Source organism: Beta vulgaris, chromosome 4, assembly GCF_026745355.1.
Source record: "Beta vulgaris subsp. vulgaris cultivar EL10 chromosome 4, EL10.2, whole genome shotgun sequence".
In the NCBI taxonomy this organism is placed as follows: Eukaryota; Viridiplantae; Streptophyta; class Magnoliopsida; order Caryophyllales; family Amaranthaceae; genus Beta; species Beta vulgaris.
This window is the reverse complement of record NC_079205.1, coordinates 474035-488506: the sequence shown is the minus strand read 5'-3', so window position 1 is coordinate 488506 and position 14472 is coordinate 474035. Positions and strand designations below refer to the sequence as shown.

Sequence of the window (14472 nt, the reverse complement as noted above, 5' to 3'; positions counted from 1 at the left end):
AAATTAAGATGGGTTAGAAATATGGGGGAATATATGAAAGTTTGCACAAAAAAAGAAGAAAACTTGTAGCAAACTTATTAAAATTGATATTTCTTGGGTTAAGATTACTATAGATTAAAGTGAGAAGTAAATGTTAATTATTCTTTTACCCCACAAATTGTGGAAGAAAAGGCAAAGTTTACCAGGTTACTAGGTGAATCGCAGTGACTAAGTCAGAATTTAGTTGAGGGGATCATGGATCCTAATTAATGTACCTTGAGATGTATTCATGTGTGTATTTTTTGACATCCCACAAAAGTAGAAATGTGCTTGTTTTCTGATATTTGAATATTGAGTTGATAATTGCCACAAATCAAAGGATAAGTTGTTAATTAAAGAGATTGAAGAGAAAAAGATTAACATAATTTACTTATTTTTTGGATGAGGAGAGGAAAAGAGAAAAAGATAAATATAATCAAACCGTGAATTTATTCTTGTTAGGTAGATGTGAAATAGGTAAGTTGGTAGAGTTTACGAATGGCATTCAAGACCTAAGATCGCATCCCGCTCATTTGTGAAAAAACGAAAAAGGAAAAACTATGTATACGAGGCAATTTTATTAGATGTACCTCTGCTAGGAGGGTAAATGGAGAAGTTCGATCATTTACCGTTCCGAATAGGGGTGTGCATCGGACCATACCAGTTGGACCTGTGGACCGGAATCCGGATTTTTTTTGGATTGGACAGGAAGGTCCAGTTTTGGATCGGTTGGACTGGAATTTGTGCTTTTTTTAATTCAATTTCCTTGACAATAGTCCTAGTATATAGTTTGCCTATCACAAGTTTAAAGACAGTCTATAATAAAAGAGATAGGAATAGAGGGAGAATAGCAAAGGAGAGAAACAATTGAATTACTAAAAAAAACAAGTTAACACTGTTTTTCTTAGTTTTTTCTACCAATTACAAACTCTATAATCCATCTTGTTTCACCAAAAATCCAATTTACAGGAGAGATTGATTTTCTGATTAAAAAAAGAACAAAAAGATTTCACTTGTTCATACTTCTTCAAGTTTCTATCAGCCTCCAATCCAAAAAGAATTAGAATGTTAAAAATTGGAAGCCATTAACAACTCCTAGTACCCTTATTCCAAAAGGGTTGCATATCATCAATGGGGGATCAACAAAGAAACCTAAATCACCTATCTTTCTGATCTTTTCTTCTTTTCTTTCGAATTCATGGCCACAAGTAGTTCCATATTTACACTATATGAGCAGGCCGACGTATACTCTCCCCTCCACAAGGCTTCAAAAAGACCATTCTAGTCATGTCATGTACCGAGTATTGCTGTGTCATTTCTAGAACTCTTACATCCGAAGCTACATGTTCCAATTCATTTGCTGTTGGCGTTGCGGCTGTTGATAGGAATTAGAAGGCGGGCCCACCGACTCCACAGATCCTGCCACAGGTTGAGACTGCTGCAACAGTGGAAGACCCGGTGCTGGACCTCCCATGGGTTGCAGTGTATGATAGACAGCAAAGCCGCCATGCCCAGATTGAGGATTGAGTACATGGTGTCCCTGTTGAGGAAGATTTAAGAAAGAGTTCAATGGGAAGCTTGCTGTATCTCGGCCTCCGGCTGCAGGAAACCAGACAGCTGAACCTTCACTCTGTCCAACAAAGTACGGCAACAATTTAGTAACCAAGCAAGATTTTGCTTTAACATTGAGAATCTAGAATTTCACCACACGTTAAGGATAGTGATACATTGAAAATATTAATGAAGCGAAAGAGACTAAACTTTATAATAACAGAACTAATAACTATTTACCAATAAAAACAAACAAAATGAACATAATTGAAGGAAGCACGCAAAAATCAAGGGCTCCTGCAAGATGTACCCATAGAATCGAGTTTTTTGCTCAAAACCAACACTTGCTCCAACCATCTTCTGCACTGTAATTAGGAGGACATCAGAAAATGGCTTTCTATTTTGAGCATATAAAGTCAATTTCATCTAAATCTGCACTTCTCTTTGGTTTTGCATTATTTCTTCTTTTTCCATTGAGGATCTTTTAGTAATACTCCCTTCGGCCCTATTTGTTTTCCCCATTCTCATTCTTTTTCTTTTTAATTTTCAAGTGTGTAATTGGGTGGGTAAGGAAGCTTTGACTTATTGCATGTGGGATAGAAGAAAAATAGAGAGGGATTGTGGGGATCATGTTACTTTTAAGGACAAGGAACAATCTATTAGATCGAGACAAACCAAAATGGGAAGGGCAATCATTCAGGCTAACAGGAGTAGCTGCTTTGTTCATTCATGGAAACATGCTACAACCATGGTATTAAATCTCAGATTTTGCAACCCACTTCCGCTGGTTTATGGCTTCGCAGCCTAATATTTCAGTTGCAATAAGATCAAAAACCTTTACAATATGATCACGACACGATGTCTAGTCGAAAATTGAATCTATGGCTACAACATATGTCTCACCTTCTTGAGCCTCAAACTATGGGCAGAGATCGTCATATACATAGATTTACTCTATCTTGTTTACAACACTTAAAAACAAATTTTCTCTGCAAGTGGCTTGGCCTTCCCCTTACAAGTTACAACCATCTCAGAATTCGGACCAATCAGCCTTTAACTGAGACTTGAGGTTTACACTGCTATCCGCCTCAAAACCACCTAGTTATAACTGGCCCATAGAGTAGCAACAAAGAGAGCACTGCTAATACACAATATCCTAAGCCAGAAACACAACTTCCACCAGCAATACGAACAACTAACACTTACATTAACTATCTTAATTGAAAGAAAAGGCAGGCTGATTGAAGAGGTAAATAACAGCATTAACCAACTCCGTACTACTTCTACGAAAACCCCCACATAATTAACAGAAAAGGGACAGAATAAGCTGGACTGCTGGAGTGAAAATTCTGAAATGGTGAACAGGTTTAAAAATACCGAAAACAAATGATGAAAATCAAAATAGAACAGAAAGCAGTTGGCAGCAAGAAAGAGGACATAGCCTATGATACATTGCACGATTTGCACTGATACACAAGAAACTTTGAATGATCGCCTTTCATCAGAAACAGCTTTTTACGACATTTTACATGATAATACTTGTTTTTATATATTAATTAAAAAAAATAGTCAAAGTGGAATATGTGGATAATGCAAAAGTTCAAGTGTTACTACCATACCTACTATTTAATTACAGAGGGAGTATTTTTAGTCTAAATAGCAATATTTTAATGATCACTCACAAAAACATGTTCGTAACATTTTTCAAAAGCAAAAATCATGAGACAGGTCATTCACATTCCCCAGGGATGTGCACAAGAGAGAATATTACTAATTTGCCATCCTAACCACAAAGGACTCAACTATAAACTAAAAGTCTAAAACACAATATTAAGTAAAGAAGCAATGCCCAGTAAAGAACAAACCTGCTGTCCTAAGAATATCTCTTTCAGACCAGGTGGCCCAAGATCTTCACCACTACTGGAATTCCCGGAAGTCACTGCAGCATTCTGACTGTAGCCAACCTGAGAAGCACCATATGCCCCATACCCAGATGGCACCCCTACAGGCACCTGGTGTCCTGCATTGGTTCCTGGCTTAAAATGTGCAGGAGAAAGTTTCATTCCTGCTGGACCAGTAGGTGGGGGAAGATACATATTACCAGTCGGAAGCGGTGGGGGAAATGCAGTGTGACCAAAATACTGATGCATTGTAGGAGGTACATAAAATGGAGAGAAGTAATGACTATAAGGTATATAATTAGGAGGGTAAGGTTGACGGAATAGAGGAATTGGCTGAGGAGATATTGCTACAGTGCTCTGTCCCGCACCAGACTGTGTTGGAGGAGGGGTAGATGCAGAAGCAGATGTAGCCAAAGAACTCCCTCCCTGCAATCCAGAGCCAACAACCGTCACTAGTCAGAACCTTGTAGAGGCTTTTATGTTATAAATAAGATTTGGAAAACTGTAGTTCATGGGCACAGAACAGACGAGATACAAAAAGGAGCCCTTTGAAGCTAATCACATAACGACGGAAAACAAGATAAAAAGTCCTAGAGAATATTCTGTTGAGCTGGGGTAAACAATGTCAAAGATTTTGTAGTTCTCTGAGCCTGGGTTAGCAAGCACCTATAAGAAGCTTCCCAGCCAGGATCATTAGTCGGTAAAGGGAGGCCATAATGGAAGAAGCCACTAGGATACCTGTACATTTATATTAGGACTTCAAAGGCATTACTATACATACAAAACTGGCACATGGTTACCTACCCCCCCCCAACACACACACACACACTCTCGTACACAAATTACAATGACACACATCATACAATTCTCGTTCTTTGACAATCCTTGAACTCAAGACCTTATATTTCATGACATAGTTCAACCACCATTCTAATGAAAGAACAAATAGCATTTAGATACAAGAAAATATTAATTAGTGCAGTGTTTTAACTTGTTATGAGGAAAAATATTTATGAATATAACTCCAATCAATGCAATATTAATATCTCATAAGTCACAACCTATTTGACACTTTAACCTCTCCTCATATTTCCATCCCCTCTGTTCCTGCACAGCCAAAACCATCGGTATCAGGTCATCTAGCCTGCACAACCATGTGCTGACCACATTGTTCTATTACTAATATATCCTTTCTTGGAACAAGTCCATGAATCTATGACAAAATTGTTATGGGAAGCAACAAGTCATAATTAAACTCTTGTGTATCGATATTCGTAAAAAATTGAAAAAAGTAGTTTTCCTTAAAGCTTATTGGTTTGAACTTGCCCATTTCTTCTCAAAATTACATGACCTCCAAAGCCCTTTTCTTTTAAGAGAACTTCAACTATCTTGGAGTTTAAAAGAGCAACCCCGTCAAGAGTGGATCCTACCCATGAATATTGAACATTAATCTCCAATATTTACGTCGCCAAAAAAAAAAGAAAAAAACAAGATGACGGTGAAATCCCTGTCTACTATAGACACAAACTAGATTACAATGTTCAATGTAGGTCAAAAAGGCAAAACCATACACATGACAAGCAAAGAAGTTATTTCCAAAAAAAAACATAATGCAAACATTACAGAGAACATAGATTTAAATCAATCATCATATATAATAGATTGGTTACAAACTTATCTCTTTTACTCTTAAATTATCTTCTTGAAACTTTCCAATTTATCCTTTCACGTTTTCTGGTTTAAAATATTAAAATGTCCCCTTGTACCATAATGAAAACACAGTCACGAAAAAATGAAGGGGAAAGGTATAATAGAAAATGACACAATTTGCATAGTTGGTAGCAAGGTTTAAGCCATATTAAGCACCACAAAAGGCAGAGCTTGTTCATAAATTGATGGAGCTTACTATTTCATACTAATTAGCAGTTAACAATTCGCAAAATGTGATATTTCCAGTTATTGATAATTTGATATGCCTAGATAGTGTGCCACGTGGCCCACGACGATGCAACTCATAGAATTTTCATTACTTTCACAAGGCTAGAGAAGCAAAGAATATGCCAACTATTTAGTCAAATAGATATACAATAATATTAGCCCAAGGCTCGTAATAAACATTATCATCCTCCTCCCCCACCCCCCAAAATCCAGATGTCAAAAACTGTTGGACTCAAGTTTTCCTGTAACCAAAGAAACTGATAACAATACAACAACATATATCAAGCACTATCCACGATGATGAAAATTAATGGGACACCTAAAAAGGCACATAGGCAACAACTAGCAACTACTTAAGTAGAAAAGGCTAAAAACTTAAACATACCAGAGAGTTTAGAATATGAGCTTGGGACTCAAACCCTTCAGGTTGGACAAGAACATTCGCCAACATGGGAGGAACGTAACCAAAGCTGTAGCTTGGAGCACTCTGGACAGGAAATGGAGGACCTACAGATGGCAAAGTCTCTTGCTTCGGCTCATCGTCTTTTGGATTTGTAGCAGAAGAAATAACTTCTGTATCAATAGGTAAATTCCTGCCAGGTAAATGAGATGGAGATTGTGGATGATCTGCATGGTTTGCCTGTGGTGCAGTAGAAGCTACATCTTGATCACTGTTCATAGTCAAGATAACAACACATGTTTAGAGCCAGAGAGTGTAAAGCTCATTAACTTCAACGGTCTTCTAGTTGCAAGATGCAAAAACACACATCCATTAGTAGTAAGACCCAAGGATCCCCATAGTACACAGACTCACAGATGCGGAAATGAGACTCCAAAAGAGAAAAACAAAAGGCACGGTAATCATCCAAAGACCTCAAAATTCTCCAATTTAAAAAATTCAACTTTCCATGTTGAAATGGGTTTAATTAAAATCTCTCAAGTACTTCATATCACTTATAACTCAACTTTTATCACCTTGAACTGTTTACCTATAATGGTATTAATCCGCTTGAAAGTTGAAATGATAGTTTAACCTGCAATTCTTTTGAGCAAAGAAAAAAAAATTGGAAAAAGAGTAAAGACAAAAAAAGCTGGAGATATGAGGAAAGTTAGTCTCCACCATTACTTAAGCAATGCAATAGAAACAATCATCAGCAAGCTCATGGCTACAGAGTATTAATAAAGAGAAAACATCAAAGCCTTGACTTGCAGATTTATGTGGGATGGGGTAGGAGAAGCATACTAAAGTCACTGACCATGAAGAAAGTTTGCTGACAGTTTCCTCGAGAGCTGAATCTGTAACAGGGTTAAAGTCCGCATTGCTTTCCCTGTCACAGTTTTCCCTGACCCCAAAACTTGCATCAAGGCTTCCAAAATTCAACACATTCTTCACGGCATCAGGGACTTGGATATGCTGTGGTATTATGACATGTTGGCCATCAGAAAATCTCAATTTCTCTAGCTTTGTGGTTACATCCTTCACACCTGAGAAATTGTAATAGACTTATAAAGAAACTCCTTAAACCAAAACCATTACAGTGTCATCAAATGGACCATGTCTATGGTAAAATCTAGTCTATGGGCAAGGGGAGATCATCGAAACCTATGAACAGCAAAATGTTATTTTAGAAGCAGTCAAACCATGTAAAATGTACCAGATCAGAACATAACATACCACTGACTATTGACATTAGGAGATGAGCAACGAGAAAATTCTTAACGCAGCTTGAGCAAAATGAAACCCAAGACTCAAATATATTATCAAATATGAAGCAACCAACAAACACAATGGTTAAAAACTACGTCGTTTTATCATTTTTAGAGTCTATAATTTTAAAAGATTATTGTTATTTGTTTCCTTAAATTTTGTAAGTAAAGATTCCTTTTTCAAATTTAAATTTCAAAGGTATATGTTCTTTTACCTTAAGTGTAGATGTTCATTTACTATATGTTCTTTTCATTATAACATTTGTTCTTTTATAAATATAGATTTACACATTCTTTAATTTTAAGCTTTGTGTTCTTTTTTAAAGTAGAAAAGTTAGTTGAAAAAAGTTCGTGTTCTTTTATATTAATTGTATGTTCTTTTTGGGTGCACAATGAGCATTGTGCACCCTAGTCCATAATCCACGCTTTAACGGCAATAGATCGAGCAAACATCACAAGACACGCCGAATATAGCTTTGTAGAAACATTCAACTACTAAGAAAATTGATGTCATGAAAGCAAAAACAATATTGGTGCCAAACTCATGAATTTAATTACCGAAGAGATAAGGCATCATCTAATACTCCCTCCGTTTTTATTTATTTGTTACAGTTCACTTTGGGGGAGAACCATGGAATTTGTGCAAAAAACAAGGAAGAAGTAAAAAAAAAATTGTTTGGTTTTGGGAAATGTAAACGAAGCATTAAAAAAAATATAAGAGATAGAAAAATAGGGAAGGAAGGTTTTAGGTTGATTAATAAAATGGGTGGTGGAGTATATGAGGTAGAAAAAAGTTGATGTGATAGGTTACCATATAAGGAAAATGTGAAAGTGTAACAATTAAATAAAAACGTACAAAAAAGGAAAGTGCAACAATTTTAAAAAACAGAGGGAGTATCAAGTAGAAAGGAAAGTTCTCAAACCTAACAATTAGCTCAAAGGAGGACATTCATAATCTCAGAAGTTTAAAATCAAGTGGAGCACCATCAAGTGCAGCTAGGCAAAGGTGCTTAAACTCAAGTGGCGCTTTATGATGTGCCTAGAGAGTAGAGACCAGAGTCAAATCTTCTCATGGTCCACATACTAAAGCCTCTCCGACATGGATGGACCCTAAGCTGTGAGAAAGCATGATATATGTTACAGTTGCTTAGCATTATTCAGAAAACATAACTGCATTGGACTAATGGCTAGAATTTCCTATTGTTGACGCATTAAAATTGCCATCGAAATCATGCAGATAAAAGATGAAGTATATAGTAGATGGGAGAAGTGGTGCATTATTATAATTGGAGAGCAGGAGAGAGAGAGAGCAACAGATAATTTCATATTTTCATCCTCGTAAACATGTAAAGTCATAATTAGTGTAAGAGTAAGTTGAGTAGCAGGTATCCCCCCCCCCCCGGAAGGGTCTGTACCTGGTTGTGAGAAAGGCTTGACAACTATACCACTGTCAGAAACATGACTCTTTTCAGCTACAGGGAATTCACTCGATAGCATTGGATGCGCAACTTCTACAAGTTCAGCCGGTTGCCTTTCGCTTGTTGATGAAGATACCTGAGAATTGTCCACATTTTGAGGATCATGCTGATTCACATGATTGTCGCTTACAAACTCGGCAGTACCATGCCCTTTATCAGATGATTCAGAACTAGCCTTGAGCCCTATGCTCATTGCATTGTCTACACTAGCGTCAATAATTTTGTTGGAAGGATAGGCATCACCCACTTTAGATGACTGGACACCAGGGTCACCACTGAGGCTACCATTAGCCAGCCCTACTGGCCCATCCACATCAATGGATGACATCCTGCAAAGATGGCTACAAATTTAGAAAGGGGACCAGATTCTAGATGTAATTTTCACATGGTAGAAAAAAAAAACTATGTTGTATCCCAATTCCCCAAGGTAAAAAAGTGGTATCATCTAAAGTCATTTACTTCTGCGGATTATGCGGTTGAATGGAATATGTTTCCTTGGAACTCGGCGCATAAGAGTTCCTGAAACCTTTCCCTCTACTCTCTTCTACTCCATTCTCCTTACGAATGGCACCAGTCCTCTGACCCCCAGCATCTAAAATCAATAATGAAGAAGCAAGGAGACATTAGCATCCAAGAATAATAGAAAAGGTTAAGAATACATAAGATATTTCAAAAGAACAAACTTAAATTGGTAACGCATCAACAGTTTCAACATAGTAGATATTGCGTTTAGCCTCTCACTGTCTAAGTTTAGAGTCAATTCGACGAACAGTATTCATTATTGTTCAGTGTTTCCTGTTTTACATTTTATATTTATTTTGCAAACAAGAGCCAAGGTAATGCAAACTAGAAAAAAATTACACAACTAACATAATTATAATAAGTTTGACTTATTTTGAGTTTGATATACAACTTAGATCATACTAAATGAGCATGTGTTATTTCAACTAAGGATTCTAATAATATAATCCCCTCAACCCCGAATTTGAAGAATAGGTGGAAAAAAAGCAAACACAAAATAAAAGGTAGAAGACTAAGTCCAAGGGAAAAAGAAAAATCTTCCATATAGCTTCATTATTTCCCAAAACTTTACAGATTTTTAGTTGACTTCTCTATGGCACCATCCCTTTAAAAAGAATTTGCCAAAATAGGAGAGATCTTTGTGTGCAATTTAACTATACAAAAAGCTACTTGTGATAGCATTCACTTCTTAAATTCATTATTATTCCATGTGCAACTTCGTATGTAATGATAAGCAAATCTAAGAACCTTAATCAATATCAAGTATAATTATAGAATACTTGCTCTTATTTTTCCATGAGAGTAACAAGAAAATCAAATAAAAGCAGACACCATAATGATAAAAAAATGGAGAACCAAAAGGACATAGAAACTAGATTCAGAAAGGAAGTTAATCTGCTAAAAATCCTACAGATTTTTGCCAGTGACTAAAGCACCTGGACAAAAAAGTGCAAGCGACCATATTCACTAAGTTGGTTTGGAGGACAGCATTACAGTCTGAACAAAGACAGTGTATGTGAGAGTGTCCAAATTCACATTTACTAGTGCGTGAGTAAGCAGGTTCCACTTTACATTAAAGTAAATACAGAATATGGATTAACCCAATCATAACATCAAAAATCAGAAGTACCATTAGAGGAATACTGAGAAAAAGAGTTCCCTCGAGCATTTCTAGTCCCTCGCCCTTGATGAGCAGGCTTCCATCTCGACTCATCACCTGATCTGCTCCTCACTGTCTGCAACAAGAAATTTGATAAAATTCTCAAATTTGGCCAAAAAATTTGGTAAAAGCAACCATGAATCATTTGCAAGAAACCCATACATTATATCTCGTCATTTGCAACAATCTAATAGATATCTTAACTGCTCACTTGATATTTTCTCCTTTCAGTCTGAAAGAGAAATACCCTTTTTCTTAAGTAACCACATTGATAATCAGATTCACATAAACAAACTTCAGTCCACTTAATCAGTGTTAAATTCCCCATCTATATGGCATCTCAATGTCATCAACTATATGACAATTACTTTGTAAAGCACACACCCTACATACTGATTGGTATATTCTCATGATCTCATCAAGACGTCTTCAACTCAAAGTGTATGCAGAATCCTAAGCAGCTAAATCTTATCCAGAGTAAAGCATAGTAGATAGAAACCTGATTAGCTCATAAACGCTATAGATTAACCTCCTAATAGATCGCAGCCGCATCACAGCATAGCAACCGTGTAAGTTAAGGATTTTGAGCTTACCACAACCCTAAAATAAGGCCACAAAAGCCACAAACCATCAGCATTGCCTGCGAAAGTGGGCTTCATGTGACCACATCAAATTTAGAATCTTGTTATGAATTAAGCATATATTGGTCTCTCAACTTTATTAGCGTTTTTATCAGTAGCAATACAATGACTATACCCAATTGACTTTGAACACTCTATATTACTTGTCACAGATGGATGTGGAGTATGTACCTCCTTTCTCTTATCCCGCTTCCTTTTCACCTCATGAAATGTATCTGCAAGACCAATAGATTGTTACATTCACCTATTAATATATTAACACATCCCTTCAAAAAAAAGCCGTAAGAATTCATGACAATAGGATCAGATCACACAATAGGAATAAACACGAAGATCAGGCAAGTAGACATTAACCTAGTAAGATATATTGGCATTCAACGGATGAGTGTATGTATCATACTTTTAAGAAACCAAGTATCTTAAGGCAAAAGGACCATCTCAAAGTCAAATCCAACCAAGAAGTCTACACTCATGTTATCTCATTTTGGTTTCAAAATAATATCGCAAAAGCTACGTACACGTAGTCACGTACACCTGAAACTTGGGATTTGTAGGCGAGATTTCTTTCTGAAGAACTGAATTCTTGTGGTGAAAACAAAATATCATTGACCTAAAACTGAAAACATGTCCAACATCAATGAATCTAAAACTGCAACCCCATCACCCAAAAAAGAGAATCAACATGGGTTATAACAATAACACTTCCTATTCCACACCTAACTGAATCGCTCGTCAACAGCAATATTTACAGAACAAAATCTGTGCCAAAGTTATTGCCAGAAATGAGCAATTACTTGGCATAGAACTACCTCAAGCAACCAGAAATGAGTAACACACTAAAACCCATCGAGATAAAAAGCCCCAAAAAGGCAATTGTCTCACAATCATTATAGATTGCCAGCAAATCCACAATTGTAAAACAACAAAACCTCAATCCAAATCTGAAGAATCCTTAACAAGAATAATTTTCACATCCTGTGATAAACCCCCCCCCCCCCTCTACTTCTAGAGCCGCATCCAAAGCCGCCAGTGGCGTTAATTTCCTTAATCTTTGCTTCAAGGTTTTTGCCACAACAAGTTATTTGTCCTTCTAATCAAATTCAATACTAGAGCCAGCTTGCAGCTACTTGTCATACTTCAAATTTAAGGCAAGCAACATACCATTTCCTTTAATTAAGTCAGCCCATTTCCCTATAAATTAAACATGGAGCTAAACACCAACACAAACCCTACCCAACAGCCAAAAAAAGGGAAAAATAGTGAAACACAGCTTATTGTACAACAACAATGAATAAATCTAGTAAAGTACGTAACAAAACACATATAAAAACATTCAAATGCACAAATTCATAAACCCAGATATAAAAAAAGGGTGGGAAGAAACAATAATAAGATAAAAAATACAAAGGCATAATCTTGTTTGAGCTAGAAAACAAGACAAAAAAGAAGAAAAGAAACCCAATAAAGAGAAGAGAAAAAGATGAAGTGGGTAGAAGTTAGATACCAAGATGTAGGAGTCTTTGAGTAGTTTCATTAGGATCCATTGAACAGTCTTTAAGCATAGCATAGATGTCATCTTCGCTGTGATTACTGGTGATCTCTTTGATGTGTTGAATGGTTTTGCGGACATTGTTAGGGATCGAAACCCTAGAAGATGTACCTGAGGATGAAGATGAAGAGGCGCCGCTCTTGTTGTTGTTGTTGGTGCTCATTTCTCGTCTTTGGTCTTGGTTGCAGCTCACACAGACAACTAGACAAGAGTGAGAGGAAGAGAGGGGAAAAGTGACTTTTTTTGAGGAAGATTTTTGGTGCTACATCAAAATTAAAACTTTCATTTTAGGGACTATTTCACCAATTACTTGTTCTAAAATCTAAACGATTGGGTGGCCCCGGTTCGCTACAATTTTGGGTTGTTTGGCAATTGGTTTTTCGATGATTTATGGTGTGTTTTCTTCACCTGAAAAAAACTGAACTAAACTTATTAGATCCGATTGATCCTTATTGAAACTTATTTTGAGTGTTGTGTTAGACCTGATCAAACCTGGTTACACCTCAACCAAACTTATTGGACCTGAAACTTATTTTATAAGTTGAAGAGAACATACCCTTAGTTGGTTTGTTTGACTGACTGAAAGTATTGATTGTTTAATTTATTTAAATTTTGTCTTAAAAAGTTAGCTTTTCAACCAACTAAAAAATCCATAAACAAACACTTTTTTTTGGTTGTTTGACCCAAATTGAAAAGCCAAAAGCCATTTACGAAATATGGCCTTGATTGGATACTTAAATTAACTTTATCGCAAAAAAAACTGACGATATTAAAACAAATTGACTATATCATGTGAAAACAAACTATATCATTGTCCAATGCACGATGAGTTATTGTGAATTCGGTATATTTAAGTTTTTGGTTACTTTTTTTTTTACATTCGCCATAACATTGGCCCCGGTAAAAAGGGTAATGATAGTTTTTTAGAGTATATGAGAGTCTCGTAATGTTCTCATTCTTTGACACTCCTCTTTCATCTTTTATGACTCTTTACGCTTGAGCTTTCAACATTGTTGCATAAATGCAATATAGGTTTTAACTTAAATTCTATGGAATCAATGAATAATTCGAGTAATACTGAGCCTCCTCATTATTTTGTTTGACTAACTTGGACCCCTTCGGCTCCTGACATTGTTAATATTAATTTTAACAGATGGGTTTTAGGTAACTCGGGAACACTTGGTATAGTTAGCAAGGATCACTTTGATAATAACATTATTAGTCAAATTTATAACTTTGGAGTACTTTTGCTCTAGTATTTGAAGTTACTGCTATTCGAAATTGACTTTTGTTAGCCATGTTGAGTAGTTTTAAGCTTGTTTTATTGGAGGTGATAATTTGTTGGTTATAAATATTTTGCAAGATCAAGATCAATGCCCCTGGAAGATTCAACTACTTTTTTATTATAACAAATAATTGCTAATCCACTTTCACGCTATTGATTCCAAACTTGTCTATAAGAAGCCAAACGAGCTAAAGACTATATTGCATCCTTGAGTCACCTTGTTCCAACTCATCATGATATAAAACTTGTCATGGATAATAAATTATTCATATTTTATTTGTTTTGATAAGTTAGGTCATAGCAACTTCGATGGTAAGCTTAATATCATCTAGCTTACTATGCCACATCAACTTCGTAAATTCTATCTCTTTCAAGCTATAAAGGCTTCCAATTGTTATATACTCCCTCCGTCTTTTATTATTTGACCCCTTTTGACTTTTGACACTATTCACATACATGATTTTGACTATCTTTTATAATTTGTATTTAAGGAAAAATATAGTCATGTAAGATCTTGTTGGATTCGTCTAAATGTGTAATATCCAAATATCAACTTTTTGTAATTATTGCTTATCGAAAATTAGAGATATTAAGGTTCAAATTAGTATCTCGGCAAATGTGCCCCAAAGAAAGGGGTAAACTAATTGAGGACGGAGGAAGTACAACCCATTATCCAATCAATTAATGTATAAGGGTGTAAATGGACCAAAATGAAAGAAAAAG

General features: G+C 36.0%; 1 protein-coding gene across 3 annotated transcripts; it reads right to left on the bottom strand.

Moving 5' to 3' along the window:
• Positions 1–866: 866 nt before the first annotated feature.
• LOC104891984 (hypothetical protein) lies at positions 867–12747 on the bottom strand. Of its 3 annotated transcripts, XM_010677778.4 has the most exons (9): positions 12420–12746; positions 11087–11130; positions 10245–10350; positions 9053–9185; positions 8531–8922; positions 6665–6893; positions 5794–6079; positions 3435–3896; positions 867–1648 (listed from the first exon to the last, which is right to left on the bottom strand). In XM_010677778.4, exons 1-9 carry the CDS (start codon positions 12625–12627, stop codon positions 1358–1360), a joined length of 2151 nt encoding a protein of 716 aa, XP_010676080.2. In that variant the 5' UTR covers positions 12628–12746; the 3' UTR covers positions 867–1357. The 3 variants fall into 3 exon arrangements, with proteins under 3 accessions (XP_010676080.2, XP_048498393.1, XP_048498392.1); XM_048642436.2 differs by lacking the exon at positions 3435–3896 and having other exon boundaries at positions 12420–12747; XM_048642435.2 differs by lacking the exons at positions 11087–11130; positions 12420–12746 and adding an exon at positions 10437–10510.
• Positions 12748–14472: the final 1725 nt, after the last annotated feature.